This window comes from Centroberyx affinis, unplaced genomic scaffold (assembly GCF_046629955.1).
Source record: "Centroberyx affinis isolate AG114_WGS23_722 - 3 ecotype Tasmania unplaced genomic scaffold, CSIRO-AGI_Caff_v1 ptg002870l_1, whole genome shotgun sequence".
Taxonomy (NCBI): domain Eukaryota; kingdom Metazoa; phylum Chordata; class Actinopteri; order Beryciformes; family Berycidae; genus Centroberyx; species Centroberyx affinis.
In genome coordinates, this window is record NW_027281003.1 from 281,198 (window position 1) to 305,929 (window position 24,732).

Sequence of the window (24,732 nt, forward strand, 5' to 3'; positions counted from 1 at the left end):
TCCTGATAAAGTGCCATTTCCCTGCATCTGTGTAGCAACAGTAAGGCCATTATGGCTGTGTGACTAAGTTGAGCCAATATTTAACCATCATAATATCACTTTTTATTGTAATACTTTCAAACAGAGTGTGACTGTTATTATTCCCTCACAAGAAGGTAAAACATAGCAAACGTCTGATCCCAGTTGGACTTTAACTGAGGAAGAATTAAGAGCTGTGATTCAGTTCGTATGGAGTTAAACAGTTAGAAAAATGGATCAGGGCTAAACCATGTCTTGAGATAAATAATAAAAGATGCTTCAATTTTGTGAATTCAATTTGAATCTAAGGGGAAGAGGATGAGAAGTGAGTAGCATGACCTCTGAAAGGAAATATATCTGTTGCCCTGAACCAGCTGCTAACAAAAGGGATTTACTATTGAAGAGGAATAGAGTTATAGTCAATACAAGATTAAATAATGGCATTAAAACCTTCTGTGGACTCAATATAGAAACATAATTCAAGCTAGAATCAAAATCCCCAGATTTCTGGTAGAGGGCTTTGCATTAATTTTAGGCCTAAGGCTCTAAGTTGTAACCCAAATTTTATGAACTGGGCTTGTTTTGAATGCAACATATGACAATTTCACATTCACTGATAATATGAAAACGTTTGTGATCACAGAGGTTTGAGAAAGTAAATATTTACTATATGGGTCCTTGCCTTGGTAGGGGTTGTTTGGCATCTTTTTCCATTAGCTGATCATTTGGTTTGCCATTTTATTCATCATAGGCTTCCATCTGTAAATTGATCTTAAACACCTTGAAAACCCACAAAGATTTCCACTATTTAATGAAACTGTTCCCTAAAGCCTCACACACTTGTTTTCCTCCACTGTGCCTTGGTGCAAACAGCTTGACCACATCTGATATTCAAAGAGCAAACGGTAACTCAGTAAAAGCAATCTGCAATCTGTATTAAATATTAAAATAAAATTAACTTTTATTTCTTCTCATGAAATAATTACTTCTAAATATTTATGAAGAGATGAGCTTATGAGATTTCTTTCTCTAATACCTAGAATAAAAAAGGATGAATGGTTGGATATATCTTTATATAATGCCCAAGGCCTGTAGAGAAGGGGGACTAATTCAAGTTTAAAGGAAAATTGAGCAGAAACAACATGAAAGATGCAAAGAGCAGAGTCAGAATTAATTCTAATATTATAAGGGAAATAAGGAACATTTTGGAATTCAATCTCCAAAAGCATTTCTGTTGATGTCGATGCAAAGAATGCCTCACTTGATTGAAAACAGTTAATTTACATTCATCATGGCCTCTCATCTTTTCAAATGTTATTAGTGAAAGGTAATTAACGTGAATCTCATCCTGCTCAGTGTCCACCTCTGATCACTGGAGCATTTAGGCTACAAATGGAGCAACAACACTTCAGGGATTATAACCTCAAGACCAGAAAAAAATGCATCAAGTGTCTAAACAATTACCTTCATTAATGAAAATCCCCTGGGTGATACTACAGGCTGGCTATTTTAGCATATAAATGTGGCTTGAATGGGACCTTGATGTCTCTCCTTTGTTCCTTTTTGTTTTACCTGTTCTGCCCCTTTAAGAATAGACATTTCAATCTAGGCGTGTTTCCTGCTGCCATTGACTAAACCAAGAGCTCGCATCCTGCGGGAAAAAAAGCACAGCAAATACACCTTATCATCCAGGCTGCGATTATTTTTATTTCCCCACACGCTTCGAAGGAATCCTGCTTTTTTTAATTTTTTTGAGTAAGGCTTATTTATCATTTCCAGTCGCATGGTAACAGTCGCATGTATGTGAACACTGAGCAGCGCGCCTGTGTGATCATTTATGATTTATCGAGATGATATGAATGTCAACCGGTCAAGGTCCGCTCTCCCAATGCAAGAACCAAGACTGGATTTTTTCGCTTCTTGTGGAAAAGATCTGCCGCAAGCTTTTGGATGAATTTCAGCTACTAAATTACAATATTCACTGGACAGCAAGGGATTCTGATTGGGTTCTTTTTTCCAGCAGTGTGGGAGTCCAGCCACTGGGTTGACATGGTGCAGTAAGAGGAGAAGCACTTAACTAGAAATATGGATTAAATGATTTTTGATGATGTGACTGCGACACTTAAAATGAAAAGAAAAATGTTTCAAAGTCGTCGCCCTGTAGAGAAATCACTAATATTGTTGAATCAGTCGTTTCTTTGTTGCCAATGGATTGTGTGACACTTTGATTCAACAGTATTTGAGGGTGTATGATCAGCTATCAGCTCCATCATCAGCAGTTTATTGTCTCAGTTACATCATTTGCAGTATATACCACCTATTAGGCTTACTGTAACTGCTGCAAATTAGACTACAGCCGTAAATATACAAGACTTACACCACATCATTTCCGTTTTGAAGCAATTTTCGCATTTACCAAAGAAGGACTATACTGACAAGTGGCACCATGTCGGCGGTAATGATAACACGAAAGGTGCGAAAATGGGAAAAGCTGCCGGGTAAAAACACTTTCTGCTGCGACGGACGGGTGATGATGGCCCGGCAGAAAGGCGTCTTCTATCTCACCCTCTTCCTCATCGTCGGGACCTGCGCCCTCTTCTTTGCATTCGAGTAAGTAATGGCCTTTAAAACCTCACTTCTTACTGCAGTGTTAATGAGCAGTGGACTAAACCTGTCAAAAAAACAAACAAACCTGGCCCTAAAAGTGTGGACAGGCCACTTTAGGGCCCATGTGCCTCCTCCCATAATGAGAAATCACTATAATGTTGCTGTAGTGACTTGCAGTTTGTCTGTGGCACTCATTACTGAGTTTATAGTGACCCTTATCCTACTTTATGGTATTTCTTTTAATCTCCTGTTACTATTTCTGTGGTAGTTCATATTTTCTGACCTACAGCTGCCTGATTCTGGTGTAATAATTTTGGATATTTATGTGCTTCTATAATTTATCATAAGATTCCTATAATTCTTTCTCCTAAGGGTTTTCTTGGATGATAACTCTAGACTAACATGCACTGTTATCTGACCTGTAACCTACTGTCCTGTACGGCCTCCATGTGCAATAAACAAGAATTTTCTGTTTTGATAAGCTCCCAAACACACCATGCTTCCCTGTTTCGCTGCTCAAAATCGAACTCCTGCGAGGGCAAAGGTTTACGATTGACCACATACTGTAGTGTTTAATATTTAATAACCGCTGCTGTCCAGTGAAAGAGCCTCTTGCTTAAGAGGCAGAGCTGCCTTTTGTTGTCTCAGCAGTTCTGTCTCAACCCACTAGCACAACCCAATGGACCCATTAGCTCAGCACACACACACACACACGACCATGTGGGCCCGATTCCTGCCTATCAGTGTGTACCTGGGTGTGAAGAGAAGCATGTTTTAAATGATAGAACATGACTTTGAATCATTTTAATACAGATCAGCCTTACTGCTTCTCTTCAAGGCCCCACCTTATCGCTCTCTCTCTCTCTCTCTTTCCTCCTCTCTCTCTCTCACACTTTTTTTTTATTCAACCCACAAATCAGGCACCACGAGTTAGCACAAGGTCTCACCCTGTAACACTGTAACTCCTCTTGACTGTGGTCGTGTATACAGTGACCAGGCCAAATGGATTCAAACAGCTGAGAGGAGAGAAGACTAGTAGCTGCTCTCTCTTAGTGCCAAGCCCTTCCCATCTCTATCCGCTCTGCACTGTAATGGCAGCCCGCTCTCCTGTGGGTCCGGACAGAAGGAGCTGTTGTCCGGCTCGGGGCAGAGAGAGAGACTGATACTGCTGGAGGAGGCCCTGCGGTGACTAATGGCCGGAGGGTCGTTAGCAGGCTACATTCATATTACGGTTGAGTGTAATTATCTCTCATGGGGGGGAATGGATATTAACATGGAGACTGAGCCGGACGGGGGGGGGGGGGGGTAATTCCAAACTCACCATTACAGGGCAATTTGAGACATATCTGATTTAAACCTCTGACATGCTGACAGAGTAATAGTCTTCTGTAGAAAGGCTCTGAGCTTTTGATGCATCTGCAAACTGGCATCATGCAACTATGTCTAACAGCAACATAGCACATAAGGTTTATGTGGTATAGTAATGCATGCAATTTGGTTTTATCCAAAGCACCGTACAGTGGCCTTCATTTATCAATATTTCTGTATGTGTAAAAGGTTGAAAATTGATAAAATACAGTGTTAATATCTATTTAATGCACAAAACATGCATGCCAACCTTTTCCAAAGACTCATAATCTAATTTTGTGAAGAAATGAGTTTGATAGTGTATATTTAAAACGGTCTTTGTGTTAATGCATGTGTATTTTGCTTGATAAATGAGGCCCAATGAGTGTATGCATATATACTGTATATGGGATATAAACCCTTATCCCATGCAGTGCATCCCCATTAAGATGCACAGGACCAAAACACAGGACCTGCGATGTTCTGCTGTACCATTCTGTTATTAGGAAAACCATGTTACACGCCAAATAATCCACCACACATTTTCCTTGTGGCTGTAGTTTTCTTGGATTGGACGCTCCGTTCCTTTCATGTGGGCTTGAGGGTGAGCTGTGAGCACCGTGGCGTCAATGTGAGAACAGAGAGGGCAGTGTCTTGGAGCAAGGGCTGGCTCATGTCCAACAACAGCCAAGTAGACATCTCATTTTTATCATTAGCCATCAGCAGCCCGTGCAGGGAGGCTTCTCTGTGCTAGAATTTGTGCTAAATTGCGGAAATGAGCAGCAAATACACAATCGGAAAGCCCAATTAGGAAGAGCCAAACAAATTACTCACTGAAGAGGTGGGCCCGGCCTGTCTTTTTCTTTCTCAGCTGAATGAATTCAAGGATTGTTTGTCCTTAGCTTGTTGGTTTTTTGCCTATCTAGTATCCACTGATCCAATTTTTTAATGGGATTTTACATATGCATTACACTGGGTATTATATGCTGTGAATGGGAGCTTACCTATGATAGCAAGAAGGCTTTGATAGTCTCTTGGCTGATATGCTACAGTGCATGTCCCCGAAGGCTTGCTCACACAGCCTGGGATGTTCACTGGGCCAGCTCCCGTTTGTGTGTATATGTGTGTGTGTGTGTGTGTGTGTGTGTGTGTGTGTCTGGTGTGTGCACGCATATGTGCATGTGGATAGCCACCTATGGAGCTTGGATGAAGGAGCGGGAGTCTGGCACACAAGGACAGTGTGTCATCTGTGCGTCTACCCCAGGATGCTGAGCTCTGGGGCCAGGAAGGCGTATGTGCATGTAATGAGAGTGATCCTTTCTGTGTGTCTGCGTAAGTGTGTGTGTGTGTGTGTGTGCTTTATGTACATGTATATTGTCACTGTTGGATGAAAACCTTGTATCTCCAAAACGTCACCTTTTCATAAGCTAAGAAAAGCAGCCTTGTTTTTAGCTTGACCACAACACATTTTGAGTTTATCCAGTGGGTATTGCTGAAACAATTAGTTTAATTGATTAGTCGATCGAACAGAAAATTAGTCGTTTATAATTTGTATAATCGATTTAATCGTTTTAGTCATTTATCAAGTAAAAATACCAAACATTTGCTGGTTACAGCTTCACAAATGCTAAGATTTGCTGCTTTTCTCCATTTCATATCATTCTAAAATGAATACTTTAGGGTTTTTTTGGCTGCTGGTCAGACTAAGTAAGCAATTTTAAGACATTACTTTGGGCTCTGGTAACTTGTGACATTTTGTAGACTAAGTGATTAATCAATTCATCAAAAAATGAATCAATAGATTAATCGATAGTGGGTTGGGGTTTGAAAGGGTTTATAAGTCCAAGGATGGTAAAATCTTCTCAACACATAGAGGAGCGTGTAATCCTTCAGTTCTAGTGAAAACATGAAAATCACCAAAATTGGGTTACATGGTTTTTCACATGACACCAGGAGGGCAGGAGGGTGCTCAGTGCGTCCGGCCGGTCACCCGTCTTCTTGTCAGCTTCCTCAAACTAGAGGCTGTAACGAGAGCAGAGGAGGAGGAGGAGGAGGAGGAGTGCAGTGCTGACCGAGCAGAGTGACTGCGGTTGGAGCAGATCTAGTAACAGACCCCTGAGCTTCCCTAGGCATCTATCCCCCACCCCGTCTCCCCGTCAGCCAATCAAAACCGTGGCTCCTGGCCCTGGCTAACCAGCCAATAACATGATTTACGCCCGGCTCGGAGAACATGCTCCCATTTACAATGACGATGATCTACAGGCTTTTGTCCTGTGAAAGCTTCCCTGCCAGGAGGAGCGTGCTGGTTTTCTGTGGAGGGTGAAATGATTTTGCCCGTATCATGCACCATACTGGGAAGGAAATTTAATACATTTCCTCAGTTCATCTAGTTTGTTTCTAATAGATGCTGCCACTCTCCTAGGAGATTTGTGTCAAGATGATGCCATCATCTTTTTTTTGGGGCCTAATCTCTTAGTCTGTACTCAATTTGCAGATAATTATGGTATTGTGGGGACTTGTTAGGCATGCATTGATTTTCTTTTTCCTCCCTCTGTAAGTATAGGTGCCTCTTTCCCCTTGCTGTCAGGTCACTAGTATTGTATTTCATGTGCCTGAAATGAAACCATTATCAGATTTATCATTATTCTCCATTCCACTTTCTATTTAGATTGTTATTGAAGGTTTTTGATCCTATGATGTAACATCGTTAATCCCACGTTTTTTTTTTTTTTTTTTTTTTTTTTTAACGACCCCTGCATCTCCTGGTTCATCTGTCAGTCGTTTGGTATTTAGCTGTTGCATAATAAAGGAGAGGGATTTAAAACTATCAGATTTTAGCCTTTAGTGTAACCTCTCCCAAATGCATCCACACATTGGATTAGGTTTTCTCAGAGATTAAAAGTGTATGTTTCTGGGCAGATCTTTGCAGTCCGGTGTTCATAGCAAGATGTCTGGGCATGAATCTGACTATATATATATCCTGCTGCAGAGGGATGAAAAAACCTTCTAATCAGAATATTTACCACGGTTGGTAATGGAGTGATTTTCTGTCTGTGTCTGGACGGGGGAGAGAGGGCAAACAGAGTTTGTGAGCTTTTGTTTTTTTCAGCAGTGCCCTAGAAACGGAGAGAGCCTACAGTTTACAGATGTTTGCATGACAGAGGGAAGTTACACAGGCCCTCTGTGGATCTGCCAGTAGAGCAAGTGCATTATTCATTTATATTGTGATTCATGCCGGTTTCCAACGGATTACACCTATGTTAAGTATTAATAAAGGCAGGGCATGAAATGTTTCGGCAAAGGTAAAACGTCAGGAGGCATGACGGCATGACGTTTAACTGTGACATGATCTTGGGTTCAGTGGTATTATTGCTTAGCAGTTGAGGTGATTTTAATACGGCAAGATCCCTACTTTAGAAGCTTCTCGTCTCTGAGCTTGTATCATCCTGTGTTGAGAGGGAAATCCCACGGATCAAAGACTATAGTAGACACTCCTAATGCATCTAATGTACCCTAACCCCCACCCACCCCCGCCCATATCACACACACATACACACACACTCCAGAGTATGTGCTGAACTTCACACCCTGCATCAGTTACCTATTATTGCCCTGCTGTGGTAGAGATACTGGAGCTACTGCAAGAGCGCTGGTGGCTTTGCATACAGCAGAAGTGTTTCTTACCTTATCTCTTCTCTGTATTCAAAGTCTTGTATTTCAGGACAGGGTTTGATGTGTTGGAAATGATATAAGTCCACTTCTAAATGATTTTGTGACGGTTGCTGTGGCAGCCCATTAAGTGTGAGCTAAAGATAGCTCATGAGGTAAACACTTAATTTGCAAGGTAAGGTCAGGGAACGAGAATGGCAAAGAATATGTTGGAAGATTACTGAGCACACTCCATATTTTCTAAAGCAGGTGGTGCTGAATTCAAGCTCTGATCAAGGCAACAGTAAACATGTCCCTCATGAAGGATGCAGTCCCACGCTGGGCCAATCAGTAACAGATCTGTCATCTTGTTCTGACCTGTAATTATAGTGGTAGGCCTAGGGCTAATCAGTGTAATTTCAAAAATGCTGGAAGGCAGTGGTGAGATACATAATTTCCAGAACTTTTACCAAAATCAAATCAGGGAGATTTGCACCAGATGGACAGAGGGATGGAGACCGATCCTTAGTTCTGGCACAAAAAGAGAAAGAGCGAGGGAGTCAAGTAAGGGAGAGAGGAAGTCTGTGAGTGTGTGTGGCGTGTGTGTGTGTGTTTGTCTTTTTGCAGTCTGACCGATAGCCTTGTTGATGAAAACAGATTTCACCAAATGGATAAAGGACCCGCTTAAGTTTAGGTTTTCTGTTGCATGTGCAGTGATAGATAAACACAGTGTCAGTACCACCCTGCTCTTACAAAGCATGGGAAATGGTAACATCCTGGAAGGGTGGGGGGTCTTGATGGGAAGCGATGATCGAGTGTGCCTTGAACGCTGACCAGTCATCATTACCGCAATTACACATCATCGACAGACTGCTGGCCCGGGCTGCGTCCTCCTGCCTGCTCACTTTGAATTCACCGGCTGTCCTCTGCTGTCTCCGCACTAACAAATGGAGCAAACACACTTCTCAGGCTCGGACCAGTGGAAATTTCTATTGATTTGATCTCTGCTCTCTTTTTCCATTAGTGTGAAAAAGGCACTACAGGAAAACTAATCGGACCAGTCTGGCAGGTGTAGTGTGCCATTGTCTTGCCAGTGCTCAGGTATGCTGACTTACCTGGCTCATCTACATAGTGGGGCTGAACAGGTGGACTTTGTTCTTTGCCGTGACTCGCACTTGTTTACTCTGCTACATCCCTTTCCTTTTGCATTTCCTCTCAACTGTGTGTGTTGTGAGAGAATGAAATGCCAAACAGACAAGACAAGGGAAAATCATGGATGGCACTGGAAATAACCAATCAAATCAAGCTAAACCAGCAGCGATTATTTCAGAATGAAAGTATTAACATGCATTAGTACTGCTTTCAAGCAGATTTTGTCACCCAAAGGGATTGATAGGTTATATCATTAGTTATATTAGTTTATGTAACAAGGCTGTTGCGTTAAGTGATACAGATAAATGGGTGTTGTCCATAATATGTTCTATATAGTATGTATCTTGTAACTTTTTTGAAAAATGCTTTACAAATACATTCTCACTATTGTTATAACAGATGTAGAATAAGTAATTTCTGCTCCAACAAAATGTATTATGATAACTGTTATGATACAGGTAATGGACAATATAATGTAGCCTGATTTTGCTTTTATATTGATAAACATCTATCTTTTGATAATGTTTTCACTCCACATAGCATTGCAGTGGTTCAAATCTCCATTTTCCATGTTATACAGCTTAGCCTATTCATCTGGTGATGTCAGCTGTGTGGGCAGACTTACGCATGACATGCAATACCCAGTTAGTCTTGTACAGGATATTGTGCATCCAGATCCTATATAGTGCATCCAGATCCTATAGTACAATATTAGTGTTGCATTATGAATATATGATCTCTGCCACATGGGAAGGAGATGAGGCTGTGCAGTTTATCTATTAATAACTGCATGCGGAAGCCTTTTGCTGCTGCTCGCCGCTCTGTCGCAGCACTTTGCACTGCAGCTCACATCTGTTCTCCCAGTGAAGACCGGGCCTTTTGGACTGTCCTGCTGGCTGCAGTATCACTGGCCTGGCAATTGGACTTATGCTAATGTTTCTCCACTCCTCCAGAAGGTGAGGGGAGTGTGGCATAATGTTGTTTATTCACCACCATGACTTCAGTGCGGTCCAGAGAAAGGGCAGCTCTTACAGGCTTCGGTTCATGACCTTATGCTGAGTACACCGCTTCAGAATATGTATGATCTTGTCCTGTCGCGCCCCGTCGGCACATGCTGCCCTGTGGGGTGAAAATTAGGAAAAGCTAATGGTCTCTCGTGAGTTATCTGAGAGGGCTCTGCTGTTTCTGTTGTGCTTGTTATCTCTGCAGTCTTACTTTGTGTAGACGTGAAGCAAAAAATGATCTTTGCTCCATGTAAAAATAGATTTATTTTAAATCAGAGAGTATTTGTTTTGGTATGAAATCAAGACGAAGCAAGACTTTAATTTCATGTTTCATGTAATTTTCCACCTGCAATTCTGTCATATACTGAGATAAGGCCAAGCAGAGTAACTGCATTTAATAATTGTGGCTAGAATGCTTATGTCAATGTTTATCACTAAATAAGGGAAAACCAATTTCCTCCTCTCACCGTATCTAAATAAACTCGACCCTTTTCCACTGGATCTTCATTCTCAACCACGATCCTTTTGTTCTTCTACAGATGTCCATACCTGACTGAACACCTGTCTCCTGCCATCCCAGTTTTTGCTGCTCTGCTCTTCCTCTTCGTCATGGCGATGCTGCTGAGGACCAGCTTCAGTGACCCGGGGGTGCTGCCGCGGGCGCTCCCCGAGGAAGCTACCTTCATCGAGATGGAGATTGGTGAGTTACAGGGACAGTTGACACAAGTTTTAAAACATTTATCCCTGTAGGTGTAATGGACTTGTTTTGATGATAGTCAGATGATAGTTGAAAAGAATAAAGCCAACTTACTAGCATCCCCATTCATACACCTTTTAGTGATGTGCTGATCCAGTGCAGTTCTTCGTCGGGTTCGAACTTGTGTGTGGGCTTTACCTCTTTTCTAATGTGACTTACAGCCCAGCACTTCACCTTGATGTGTGCATAACTATTAGGCAAAATCAGTACTGATAATGCCACCAGGCACCAGCCCCTTATCTTCATCCATTCAAACACTATGTCAACAGGACAAAGGATTATTACAGTTCGTGTGCCTGTTCCACCATCATGCAGATAGGCGTATTCATTCTTCTTTTCCTCATAAAATGCCATCCAGGGATGTGGACTGCAAATGAAGAGGGAGTCTATTCAAGTGAAAGCGTTTTGGAGGCGTGAATACTTCAGCAGGAGACGGCCTCGGCCCTGTTGGTTTATTCATTCATTTGTTATGCTTTATGTGGCTAAAGGTTGGGGCTGCTCATCCGAGGATGTAGAGGTCCGTCTCGCCCCTCTTTGCTCTGAAGTTTTTCTCTCCATCTGAAGTAGAAGCAGACAAATCCACACACACACATTTTTCCTAGCAAAAGATCTGGTTACCAAGACAAGCCATATGTTTTAATAATGACAACAAAACCTGGAGATTCCAAACAAAAAGAAGCATGTGTTGTTCTCCTCATATGTAAGGTTTTGTTTTTTATGACCACTTTCTGGGCTGTCCAGACTCTCTCCTCATATCTGGGGGGATAAGCCTGTCCGCAATATCTCTGCAACAGCCCCACTCCCTCCTCCCTCCTCCCTCCATCCTCATCCCTTCCTCCCTGTGTGGCTGTTCAGCATTCACAGATTCACAGTGTCCTTCAGCCATCACCCGTCCTCTCTCGTTTCAGACCAGAGGCGCGGGTGGAGACCGCTCTCTGCGTTTGACAGAGGAGGGCTGTAAAAGCAAGGCTGAGGCATTTGGTCCTCTGAGAACGGCCGGCCGGTCAGCAGCTCGCGCTTTCCTCCGTCGTGGCGTGGCAGTGACTCATACCGCTCGCCGGATGATAATGGGCTTGGTGTTTTAACTGTCTAGCTACGGCTGCGATGACCCTGGTGGAGGATGTATTGCTGCTGTATGTAGCCTACATGAGGAAATCTCAGTGGAAGCATCTATCCGATAGAGCAGTGCTTCTCAACCACACATTAGCAACACACACACACACACACACACACACACACATTAACACACAAATCGACTGAGCCTTATTTGTGTTACTGAGTACCGCATGGATTTCTCATTTGCCTTGACCTTGATCAGCATGTAGCCTAACTCACCCTTCAGCCTACTTTCAGTCTTACACCTTCCCTTTTTTGGCTTCCCTTTTCACACGCCACCTTGCAAGTTCAGGCAAATTTCCCCAAAATAGCAAAACATTCATCACTCAGATGCTAAAATGGGCGGCGACTGTGTGAAGAATATCCACTGCAACAGCTAAAACAAACAGTTGAACATCCCACACATATAGCTATTCAACAGTATGTTTTTAATATGCTAGGCTAGCTGTTTGCCTGTGCTGTTATGATGGAGCGTGGGCGTGCCAAAGGAAAACAGGCAGCGAGGCAGGCAGGTATGGACACTGAGACCCAGAGCTCGGTCTGAGGCAGAGGCAGGCGCGGTGATGAAGCCTCCCCGGCCTCGCTGCTCTGTCACTTCAGCCTGTTAGTGACTGGTCCCCGGGGGGAATGCTAATACAACGAGAGGCATCCTCTTGGAATATATAATGGCATTGGCAGACCGAGCCTCGCTGCCCGAGGGAGCGGCATCATCCCCCATGAGTGATGACTCATTAATTTATTCTCCGCTGTTTTTACCCTGAAAGCTACATTCTGTAGATTTATAATGCCCGGTACTTTGTCTTGTGCTAGATTTTGTGCAGTCAGATAAGATAATTTTCACCGCTTTCGGATATTGATCTGTGCATTTCTTATTGATGGTTATTGCGCAAGTTTTTAAGGGCGCTAGGTTCACTGCTGTATGAAGGCAGGAAAAACAGTTTTGCTTTATAACACAGCTAAGAATGTTGAATTGAGAGCCTTATACAAATATTAAATGTGTGATTTAGTTAATAAAGAAATATTGAACTGAAACTCTACTCACCTCAGAACACTTCCCACAACCCAGATAAATGCCTATTTTTTTTGGTTTTTGTTGGGGTTTTTTTTACCTCAAATGAGCATGCTTGCTCTTTTCCAGCAGCTCCCTGCTTCATGTTCACCCAGTTACCCACATTCACACCTGGGAGCTGCCCAGTACAACCACAGTCTTCTGCTGTTGGCCACTGAGCAGCTGCACTGAGCAGCTGGGGGTTAGGTGCCTTGCTCAAGGGCACGTTGATGGCAGTGGCTGAGGGTTGGGAAAACATTACTCATTCACATTTCCCAAACACAGTCTCCCAGCCTTCCAGTCACTAGCCTGCTTCTCTAACCTCTAGGTAATTGCCACCCAAAATTATCAGTGACTTTAAGCCAAGAGCAGTGAATGTAGGAAAATTTGACTTGGTCACTATGGTGCAGAAGCAGGACATTCTCATGTAACAGGTATTCCTGTAAAAATATGTTTGTTTCAGCGGTAGCAGGTGACTTTATGTCCTAACATAGCAAGACACATTGCATTATGGTCTTGCTGATAAATAATATTAACAGCTCAGCGATGCTAACAGACCGTCGTAAATACCAGGTTCAGCCAATACTGTCATTCAGTGACATTCTCAAGGTTCAGTTTTTCTGATTTATGACTTATTTCTTTCTCGCCTCTGTCGCCTCAATCTTACATTTCTCACTGCCTGCTAAAGGAAAGGTCTTACAGCTGGTGTGTGGCCACCAAATGGAGGCAGACAGCAGCCTGCAATGAGATGGTGATAGATCAGATCCGATGGAGAGATTATGCAGCTGCACAATGTGAAATGCAATTTCGGAGTAATGGATTTACATGAGCATTAACTAAACAATACTTCCACGCCTCCTGCTGCATGCAAAACCGGCTCTTCTGTGTGTCGCTTATGTGTGGACATAGTTTATTGTGTGGCCAAGACTGCCAACATCTCTTGATGTGTTGTTTTGTGTTTCCACAGAGGCTGCCAACGGGAACGTCCCCGCAGGGCAGCGACCGCCACCTCGAATCCGCAATGTCCAGATCAACAACCAGATTGTCAAGCTCAAATACTGCTACACCTGCAAGATCTTCCGACCGCCTCGTGCGTCTCACTGCAGTATCTGTGACAACTGTGTCGGTAAGAAATAACTTCTCTAATCCTCTCTCTCTGCCGGTTAATATATTTTACAGACAAAGGCTTTTACAAAGTGTGAAAACAACTCATTGAAACAGGTTTATTTCAGAAATAGAACGGTGAGTAATGTTTCTGTGAGTGGGAGACTGAAGAATAACTTGAGAGACGACAATGATTACTGAAGCCTTGACCTCATTCTCCTCTCTGCATTGATTTGTCACGGTGATGAAATTATTTTAAAAACTGACATTTATAAATAAATGTTGGGCTAAGCAGACAGAGTATAAAAGTTTTGAAAAAGACAAAAACAAACTGTCTAAGGGCTGGCAACTTCACAGACAGTAGTTTTTTGGGAATGTGCTTTGAGTTTTGAATGCTGTTTTAAGTGTGTGTGTGTGTGTGTGTGTGTGTGTGTGTATAGCCATGCCATCTTAACTCTGCAGAATAACATTTGGCTGCTGCTGATTCAGGAATGCTTTTGAAGGGAGCGTAGACTCATAGGTGATATGAGAGGAAACAGTGGAGGCTCAGTGGAGGGAGTGTACGCTCAGTCACTGTGAACACTGGGCCGTCTGTGTGGGGCGAGTCCACCTGCTGTAGGAACACACACACACACACACACACACACACACACACACACACACACACACACACACACACACACAGACTGAACATGACACAGCAGCATGCCTCAGTCCTTCTCTTACTGCAGTTTCCTCCTCAACTTAACATTGTTTATAGCAGTGAAAATCTGTCACAGAATATTTAGTATAATAAAAACTAACCCAACACATATCACATATTAGATTTTGCTGTTGTCCTGTGAAAACCCTGTAATTCCAATTTTGGTGATTTTCATGTTTTCACTTCAGTTGAGGGATTACATGTTCCTCAGAGGGTTGAGAAAATTCATCGACCTCTTGGGGTTATGAAAGCAAATGAAAATCCACAGGATAAAGACAAAAATGCATTGTGATCAAGCTAAAGCAAGGCTGTTTTTCCTAGCTTCTGAAAAGTTGACATTTTGGAGATACAGCCCCGATTTGTTTATGGCCGGTGATTGTAAGCATCAGAATTAGTCATATATATTTTAACCTCACATCAACCCCAAGTTGCTGCACGTGTGTGTGTTTGCGTCTCCATGTGTATGTTGTTGTGAAACTCCATCCCGGGTGTACAGCGTTGTCTGCAACAGGGAAAAGTGTAAAGCAAGATGTTTACCTCTGTTGTCCATCTGACCCTGGCCCGCTCTCACCTGGCTGTGCTCCAAATGAAAGAAGAGGAGTGGAGGAGCGAGGAGACAGTGATCACTATATTTAGACTAGAGGAATAGGGAAATTGGATCCAGTAGCATGTGCAAGGCCACCTGCGTCTTTGAGAAAATGACCGCAAACGACTGACATTGGTGTATTTTTATCTTTGATTTTTTTTTTTCCTCTCAAAAGGTGTAATGTGTGTTTTCTAGTAATATTGGTGTGACCAGAGCTTAAGGTACATATTACATATTATTATTTTTTTTACCCCCCTCCTCCTCTCTCATCCCCAGACCGTTTTGACCACCACTGTCCCTGGGTGGGCAACTGTGTGGGCAAGAGGAACTACCGGTACTTCTACCTGTTCACCCTGTCGCTCTCCCTGCTCACCATTTACATCTTCACCTTTGACATCGTCCACGTCGTCATGCGTAAGTATCCTGCACTGAGCCAGGTTAAAGTCCCCATGGAATGAACTCACTTCCTGGAAAACACAGCATCTTTCATGGTGACCTCATGCTGTATGTAGGCGTAAATATAAATTTTTAACCAACAAAACCATCAGATTTTTGAACAATCCCGCCCCTCCGAACTCCTCCCATCAAATGAAATTGCCTTTCTCTCTCTGACTCATATTCCATTAGTTTAGACTTTTGAATGATCCCTCACTGCATTATGTCCCGCCCCAACGTCCTGTTTCAACTGGAAATACATACAATCAAGGAAGTAAAGATGTCTTTTCATGGGGTCTTTAAGTAGAAATATATCATTTTTTTCCCCCCAGGACTGACTGAATAGGAGAGTAAGCTCATATTCAGTAATGGACTTGGTAACGCTTTATTTTCCGGGTCCGCAATTTCCTAATAATTTCCTAGAAAGGACCTGCTAATTTCTTAGCAAGTTTCCTGAAAAGAACCATGAAATTATGTACTAATTATAGGGAAAATAGAGAAAGAGTTCAATGGTAGTTGGTAAATCCCTCCAATTTCTTCTGTTGTTTCCAAGACAGAACCATGAAATTATGTAGAAATTATATAGAAATTAGAAATTAACTAAAATTAATTAAGAATCCAACAATTACGATCATATAATTATATGAATAATGAATTCTGATAAGTGACCTCTGCCTATTATTTTTCCAATAAATAGTTTATAGGTTTGCAGATCTTTTCAGGAAATTCTTTTAGAAATGTACAGTATTTTATCGACTCCAACAGACTGCTGACATTTTCTGTATAGCTACTACATAATTTCATGGTTCTTTCCAGGAAATTTCCTAAGAAATTAACAGTTCCTTTCTAGGAAATTATTAGGAAACTGTGGACCCGGAAAATGAAGCGTTACCATGGAGTTGTAGGAGTAAGAGAAAAAAAAAGGAATGTACACGTGCGTCATGTTGGAGAATGACACACTGATAGCTGAGAGAATGTGACAAAACAGGAAGGATGACCTGTGATGTAAGAAAACTACCACCTAAACATACGGGCACACACACACACACACACACACACACACACACACACACACCGAAACTGAGACCTGTTTCGGACTAGGCTTTCCCCCCGGAGCGTGACGTGACATGCAACAGCAACCGACTGCTTGACATGCTTTTCTCTTTCATCATCCTCCCGCTTCACTATTCCACCCTGCGCAGACAGATGATGAGGAGACGACTGGAGCCCGGGGAACGCTTCCACAGTCAGGATAATTAGCTCTGGGCATGTGATCTTAATGCAGCCGCCCCATCACTCTTTGAACGTCATGTGTAATATTGAAGAATCGGGCATTTTTAATAGCGCAGAATGAGTGAGGAGACTGAGAAGTACGGCCTGTCGTGTTAGATGGAGCCTGAGGTTGTTGGAGAATCTATATCTGTGTTTTTGTGTGTGTCTTTCTTTTTAACTTCTCCCTGTGTTGTTCTGTTCGCAGGCTCAGTGGATTCTGGCTTTTTGAGCACTTTGAAGCAAACACCTGGAACATATCCTTTTAATCTCTGACCGCTGCATACCTCAAAACCAGCTGCCGTGTGCGCTATATTTACCCGCTTTCTCAGGATAGAAATTCAAAGACATCAAAGAATCCCTTCGGCCATGACACCGCAGTTAAAGCAATATCACATTTTATGGTTTGAATTTAAGTAAAACGCCCAGCTGGCCATTTTATTCCTCCCTTTGCTCTGTAAATGCCAGTATGATGGTACTTAAGGAGTGTATTGACCTCCTGCTTTTGTCTCCATACTCTTATTTCCTTTGGTTGAAGGTCACTGGCTTTTGTTAGGTTGTATAATTGTCTGCCTTTTTTTTTTTTTTTTTTGCTGTCACCTGTTGTTCACTGTTTGATCAGCGTCCATGCAGGAAGCCAGATAACATCTGTTGTTTTCCTTAACTCAAGTTCACTGTGCTGGAGGTGTTGGTGTGTTTCTTTACCCTGTGGTCAGTGGTGGGACTGACTGGCTTCCACACCTACCTGATCTCCCTCAACCAGACCACGAATGAGGATGTAAGTATATTGTATGACTATTAAAACAGGTTATGTACCATTAAGGTTATTTGTCCATGAATCTGTTCAACCTGCAAAGATTAAAAATCAGGCTAAAGCAAAACCCAACCCCAGTAAGCTGTCCAAGGATAGAAAGATGAGAAAATTCTCACCATGTCATCGGGTCACACCGGTGGGACCATCATTACAAATGCATGTTGTGTGGCCAAGCTTTGTTCAAACCCACAGAACTTTATTTAAATTCTAGTCAAGATCCCAAGGTTCCCAAAGATACCAAATATGTCATGCTAAATGACATAGAAATGTGTATATATGATGTGCAACACATCTAGATTTTTTCCATTTGATGTAATGGGGCATCTATAAAAGTGGTGTTTTGGGTTTGAATATTTCACACAATATAAGCAGCTATGGCTTCAATCAAGCAGGTACAGAATATGTATGTGACATTGTTGTACATGCATATTCTACATTTTCTAACTTTGAAGCTACTTAAGGGGAAAATCAGAGTTCAAGGGGGTAAAGGGTTAGTTTAAGGTTAGAACTTGAGTTTAGGGTTAATCTTAGAATTAGAATTAGGGTCAGGATTAGGTTTAGTTTAGGGTTAAGGTTAGGCATGTAGTAAAGAGTGTTAAGGTTGAGGGTTAGGGAATGAATGTAGTCAATGAAAGTCCCCACAAGTATAGTATTACAAACATGTATGTGTGTGTGTGTGTGTGTCTGTGTGTGTGTGTGTGTGTGTCTACATGTGATCAGCCAGCATGGCCTTCATGTGGCTGGAAAGATAAACATAGATGCTCAGGTGCCGCTGGAAACACGCCAAATTTCCAAGAGCACAGAGCTGTTTCCGTGACAACCACACTGCCTCGGTCCAGACTGAGAGACAAGGGTTAATAAAACATTATCATAAACTGACATACAAATAAAAACAACTGTCTTGCCTACTTGTAAAACTTTAAATACGTCAAATACATCAAATGTTTCTAGTCTCCATCTTTTGTTTATGTGCAGGGTAGGGTAGGGTATTTTGCGATGGGAATTTTTGGCTATTTTTTACTGAAAGCTTTTTGAAAGATTCAGGTAAAGACATTTTTAAAGTGATTTCTGATTTATTATTTATAGACTATTGCACAATACCTGTTCTGAGCTTCCAAAAACACTAAAACTAGAACCAAAACTAATGAAACACTAGACTAAAAGTAAACACTTGTAAAAAACAATAAAAACTAAACTTAAAAGTACCAAAAGCACACATAACTAACTGAAATTGAAATAAAAATATAAAACTATATAACAATAAAACAAACAAATAAAAGCAATAATAACCCTGCTGCTCGCCAGACCTCCCTTGAAGCAAAGCTGACCACAGGGGGGTTTTGCTCTTTCATTTCGCCCATTTTTTTTTTTAGTTTATTTATCATTTTATCATTTATTTATCCAGTTCAGCCCCGTTGAGACCGAGGATCTCTTACAAGGCAGACGCGGCCAAGACAGCAGCAGCAGTCGCATTCTGCTCAAAGTTTGAGCTCTATGACAAATTGGTCGGTAAATATTTTGAATGCGAACAGCGGCAGTTGGTGCTCTGTCTGCTCACCAGCGGGGCGACGCTGCCTAATGATATAAAAAATATGCACAAATGGCAGCTGCTCAGCTGTAAAATGGGTAGCTGGAATCAGAACAAAATGGGACCAGCTGATTACTGACATCAAAGAAGTTTCACAGGCTCTATGGGAAAAGAGTATTGATTGCTTCAGTATTACCATTGAGTCATTATCTAGTTCATTGTTAGGCCAGTAATTCTATCAGACTCCACACACACATATACACACTAACACACACACAGAAACACACTGATGAAAAGTAGATGATGACTAGTGGTGATGCAGTTGGATGAACCCACAGAGGGAGTAATTTATATTGTGTCTGTGTACAGTACCGTAACAGTGTGTATACTTTATTTGAGGCTTTGTCAGCCCAGATCTGACTGCAGCGGCTCTGGCAGGGAGCGCAGAGCGACAGCAGTGGTGGGAGGTTCTAGATGGCTGAAAGCTAGAGAGTGCTCTCATACTTTATTGTGATGATTAATTTATAATTCCCTTTTTTCTTTCCTCATGGGCTGGCTGGCCTCATTTTTTTTTTTGTATCAGTAATGAGCGATGCAATATGCACCTATAATGTTGCTCCAGGAGCGGGAACAATGGCTGTCATCCTGGCCGTTTCAATATCTGTGATTGGCCTAATAATAGATGCATCGATACCTGCAGGGGCTTGGACAGCAGCCAGAAATACTGGTGTGGCAGCGAGGGAGAGAGAGAGAGGCAGAGGCAGAGGCAGAGGCAGAGGCAGAGAGAGAAATGAGAAAAAGATAGTCAGGGAGAAAGGGAGGAACAGCGGTGAAAGAGAGAAGGCACCTTGAGTGCTATGGCTGGCATGGTTTCTCATGGGATGGCACATGCTCTGTCAGCTGTGTCTGCAATACACACACACACACACTCACACACACACTCCCATGCATGCATGCCGAAGGAACTTGTCATTATATATACCATATGGGCAGGCTGTTACCTTTATCTGTAGTGTCTAATATTTTATACATGGGCCTGAATATACATTGTAGGAAGAATAATTTATCACCGGAGGAATCCTGTATATGATTTCTCAGATTTATTCAATGAATTATTTAGGTGGTTTTAATCTCTGGCTGCCGTGCTTTTTCGCACCCGTAGCTCCTGGTGTTCCTGTTTAAACCAGGAATCATTAAATCCCTGACAAGATCCCTTTTGTAGGTCAAGCCCAAGCCTGTGGGAACAACATCTAAAAATGGAACCGTGCTTTTGAATAAGGTATAAGCACAAGGAAATTCTTTTAGAAAGGCGGCCGATCAATTCGCTCTGTTTCGCGGAATTGTAAGCGGTCAGGGTGCGCAGGATCTTTTAAGGTTTAGACGCGGTTTGGAATTGGCTGATGGTTTGGTGAAACTATCAGGTTGTCTGCCCCAATAATGGACATTGTGTATATTTTTTTTCCCAGATCAAAGGCTCGTGGTCGGGGAAGAACAGAGTCCAGAACCCTTATAGCCACAAGAACATCATCAAGAACTGCTGCGAGGTGCTGTGTGGGCCGGCCTACCCGAGGTAAGACTGTTAGATTAAGTCTTGACTCATACAGTTGTGCCAGAGAACTGAAATATGCATGAAGAGGAGAAAAAACAAGAAGAGAAAACCATGTTAACAGGGTACACACCCATCGTCACATCTGCACACAGATTCCCATTTAAACCATTTATTTTTACATCATAAGTGAACCAAACCTAACATGTAATCTGTATTTTTGTTGTTTTCATGTTAGCTATGCTGACTTTGGCATTCAGACTGTGATAACTGCATGGTGTCATCAGTCAGTTAGCTGTGTATCTGTCCATGTAGCGTTTTTCCATTCTGGTGAATAAGGAACAGGACGTTGCTGGTGACTGATAGTCTTGTCTTACTCACCAGCGTCTTGGACAGAAGAGGACTGATGCAAGAGGATTCGCCTGCTCCTGCAACCCCTGGCGCACCCACTTCCGACAGCACCAACCCAGTGCCACAAACCACGGTGAGCCAAGGAACACACACACACTCTCACTGTCATACCCTCCCCCTGCACACACACACACACACACACACACTTCTGTGGCTCTGGCTCTAAAATGGTTCCAGCCTGCAAGACACCGAGTAGCGCACAGTGAGCAGGCATAAAACAGAGTCTAAACCAATTACAGAGCGCACTGGGGAGAGCAAAGCAGGTGTGTGAGGAAACAAAGTGCTGTGAGTGGAAAGCGTTTTTCCTATCGCACTGACATTGATAATACACCTTGTGACTCATGGATACGGAGCCATTTTGTGCCTCTCTTTACACAGTTGCCATTGTGTATCTGTCCTTCCAACTAATTTTATAGATTTTGCTTGGATCCATCCCCATGAATAGCTATATCATTAGATAACCTTGTGCTATGCCAACTTATTCATATTTAAACATGAATCTGGCATCTCTCTTCTCTGTGCAGCCAACAGATGATGTTGGCCTTAAAACATTTTATTGCCACATGCATACTGCAAGACCTCATATTGGTTCAGTTTTAGCTTATTTAACTAATTAGGGAAGATCCAGCCACTGTTAATTTAATTTGGAACACTGTTATTCTAACATGATTGAATTAGAGAATAGAAAGCTACCGCACTACAACAGGTGCTGGAGGCGACGGACTGACCATGAATTCAAAGAAAAAAGCTTCTGCACTGTCTCCAGTGAACGTTTCACATTTAACAATAAATGTGAAACTTCCATTGGAGACAGTGTGCAGAAGCTTTTTTCTTGGAAAGCATGATTGAATTAAAAATTAGTGTCTTTCCCCAATTTTAGCCAACTGAATAGGCCATATTGCGCCTTAGCCACAGCTACTGTTATTGTTTTTGTATCTATCTATTTGTTTTCATTTGTGTGATGGCTGCTGCGGTTCAGATAGTCATTAGTAGTTGCATTTGCCTCATTTCAACATGCAATTCTCTGCTTACAGAAAACCACAGCTCCACTCATCCCTAATGAGCACACACCTGACGATGCCAAGCCGAGCATCGACTCCTCAACAGAGAAGACCTCCTCCCCCGATGAGGAGGAATCGCCCGCTCCCAAGCTGCCGCCGCTGGCTTCGCCCGAGACCGACGTAGATACCTCCATCGTCAAGGACAAGGCCCACTAGCTGCGTGAAGGGGGCGGTCTTCCTCCTGGGCCCCTCCTCCAGTAGCCGCTCCTCCAGCCTCCTGCTCGGTCAGGAGGTGGAACATTAATAATCAATGTCTGATTACTGTGCGGGTGACTCAGTTATTCTTCGACTCCTGCCCTACATTCCACCTGAAAAGCGGAGTTACAGCTGCAGTCCCCGCCTCTTCCCTTTTCTCCCAACCAGAGGCTGCGGAGCTGTTTGATTGACAGTCGCTCCTGTGGGAAGGGGCGTGATCTAATGCAGCTTCCTCTGTCCCCTGAACATTGCATGGAAAGACACACAGGGGGAGAAACTGCTGGAAGAACTGCAAAAAAACACAGCATTCCCACAGGTCGCCCGTGGACCCGTTCTGATTGTCAGTGCTACTTTTACTTTATTTAATATAGCATAATGACATTTATTGTGAGAGGCCAGTTCAAATATACTCTTAGGATTGCAAGTGTCTGACAAAGACAATATTCCTTCTGGACATGTGTAAATGTTCGATCATGCATACGGTCAGTTTTCAGTTTATCCAGTGCACACATTACATGCCCTATGCAATTCATGGGAAGGCTGGCCAAGCAGCTTTTTTGACGAGTGTGGATACAAGGGTTACACCTACAGTAGTGAGCATAAGTCTGTCAGTACACAATGATGTCTTGGTAGGGGGGGAACATGCAAATCCTCAGCTGAGATAGAAAGGCAATATCTCAGAAGCTCCCTCCAGTCACGTCAAAATCTACCTTGTATTCTGATATTGCTGCATTCAGTACTGTTGTTATTTGATCTTTTTTTTTTTAATCGATTTGATCCAGATCAACGACTGTCCTTCCATTTTTATATCGTCGAAAATGCAGAGTGGCGTCGGTGCTCTGAAATAGTAGAAGTTGTTTCGGAGACTGTAAAGTTTGTACAGTACAGTCTTGTATCTAGGAGACACTTTGCCAGTGTCCCAGTGTGTATGAGGGAAAAGGCCTGATTGCTGTTGATAGTAGACACTATAGTAACAGTGCCTTATCATAAACAGTTGCACTATCATATGCAACTAAGGTCGACCAACAGAGAAGCCCTTCGACTCCGTTCAAACCAGAGATACATACAGTGTTTCATGAGAAATGTCACCGTTTATACACTACCAATTAGACTATGAGAAGCAAAAAAAATAAGCAAAGCCATTGTTGACTTGTACATAGTTTAAAGTAGGTATAGATGTGCTAAAAACCTCTCAGCTGATCGGTGAGGAGGACAGATGGCAGCCAGGTTTGTTGATTTTGAGAGAGAGAGTGTGTGTGTGTGTGTGGCCAGTGTTAATTATTCTGCCTGTGAGCTTGAACACCTCCTCCTGCAAAATCACGCCACAGCTCATCATCACCGGAGTCTGCTCTCTTCCTGCTGCCCTCTCCCCTCTCTTCTCTCACACAATAAAACCGCTGCTTTGAAACAAAATCTCTCTCATATTCAACACGCTCTGCGCTCTCTCTCTCCTCTCCTTGCACACTTGCTGTGAGAGTTATTCCTGTATTTCCAAAGCCAGGCGGCCGCTGCTGAAGGCTCATTATCACGCAGAGTAAGGCCGAGACAGAGACGTGTACGTTTATCCTCCTTTTTCACACATCTGCGTGTTTCGCGTCAAATGGATCACGGCATTTATCGAGGCTTGAGAATTTTAATTTGTTTGGGTCACACAGATTACTGAAGGGGATTCACGAAGACAACGAGAGACAGTCCAGATAATCCTAAGTGTTTTAAGTGATGCTAGTTGGTAGCAAGAGTTTGTATTAGTCATTGTGTTGTATGCAAGACAAGAGTTAATGTTTGTGAAATATACTTGTATAGAAATTCTAGTATATCAACAGTGTCATTATTGATTAGACCCTGAGATCTGCCCGAGACGATTTATTGAACACACAGCAGAGTCACAATTATTGTAACTCCTGAAGAATTCAATTCAACTCCAAAAATATTGGCTGCATTGCTACTATATAGTATAAATTAATCAAGCAGAAGTGCTGAAAATGTCAGTTGCCGGGAATGATGGCAGCTGTATTATTATTTCATTTTATCTTATTATAATTTGGGTGCAACACTGGAAACAATTTGTTGAGAATGAAGACTGATACTGGATGCTTTTAGACAATGAAAAATAATCCATATTATATCCATTATCCATATTTACTTTCACTATACTCGGATAGTTAAGAGGCTGGAGAGAAAACCGACATGTTTCCGTGGAAAGATACAGTAAAATGGCTGACAGTATTGTTTCTGTGAAGTGTAGAAGAGTAATTGCTAAATGTTTAATTTCCAGTGAGCAGTACTAACCCAAAATCAATCTTTAAAGCAGAATTTGGCGGTTTTTCATTCTGGAAAAGGTATTTGAAGACAGTTTTAGTCGACTTCATGGCTTTGCATTGCT

General features: G+C 42.4%; 1 protein-coding gene across 1 annotated transcript; it reads left to right on the forward strand.

The window, feature by feature from the left end:
• The first annotated feature begins 1,692 nt into the window (after window positions 1–1,692).
• zdhhc9 (zinc finger DHHC-type palmitoyltransferase 9) lies at window positions 1,693–22,967 on the forward strand. Its single transcript, XM_071536392.1, has 9 exons — window positions 1,693–2,628; window positions 10,316–10,476; window positions 13,665–13,823; window positions 15,367–15,504; window positions 17,003–17,051; window positions 17,470–17,572; window positions 20,603–20,706; window positions 21,067–21,166; window positions 22,128–22,967. Exons 1-9 carry the CDS (start codon window positions 2,465–2,467, stop codon window positions 22,308–22,310), a joined length of 1,161 nt encoding a protein of 386 aa, XP_071392493.1. The 5' UTR covers window positions 1,693–2,464; the 3' UTR covers window positions 22,311–22,967.
• Window positions 22,968–24,732: the final 1,765 nt, after the last annotated feature.

What these genes read in the sequence shown, in the direction of transcription:
- zdhhc9 (XM_071536392.1), top strand. Translation starts at nt 2,465, where the DNA reads ATGTCGGCGGTAATGATAACACGAAAGGTGCGAAAATGGGAAAAGCTG. An exon ending in GCCCTCTTCTTTGCATTCGA is followed by an intron (nt 2,629 to 10,315) that starts GTAAGTAATGGC and finishes GTTCTTCTACAG; the next exon opens with ATGTCCATACCTGACTGAAC. An exon ending in TTGAAGCAAACACCTGGAAC is followed by an intron (nt 17,052 to 17,469) that starts ATATCCTTTTAA and finishes ACTCAAGTTCAC; the next exon opens with TGTGCTGGAGGTGTTGGTGT.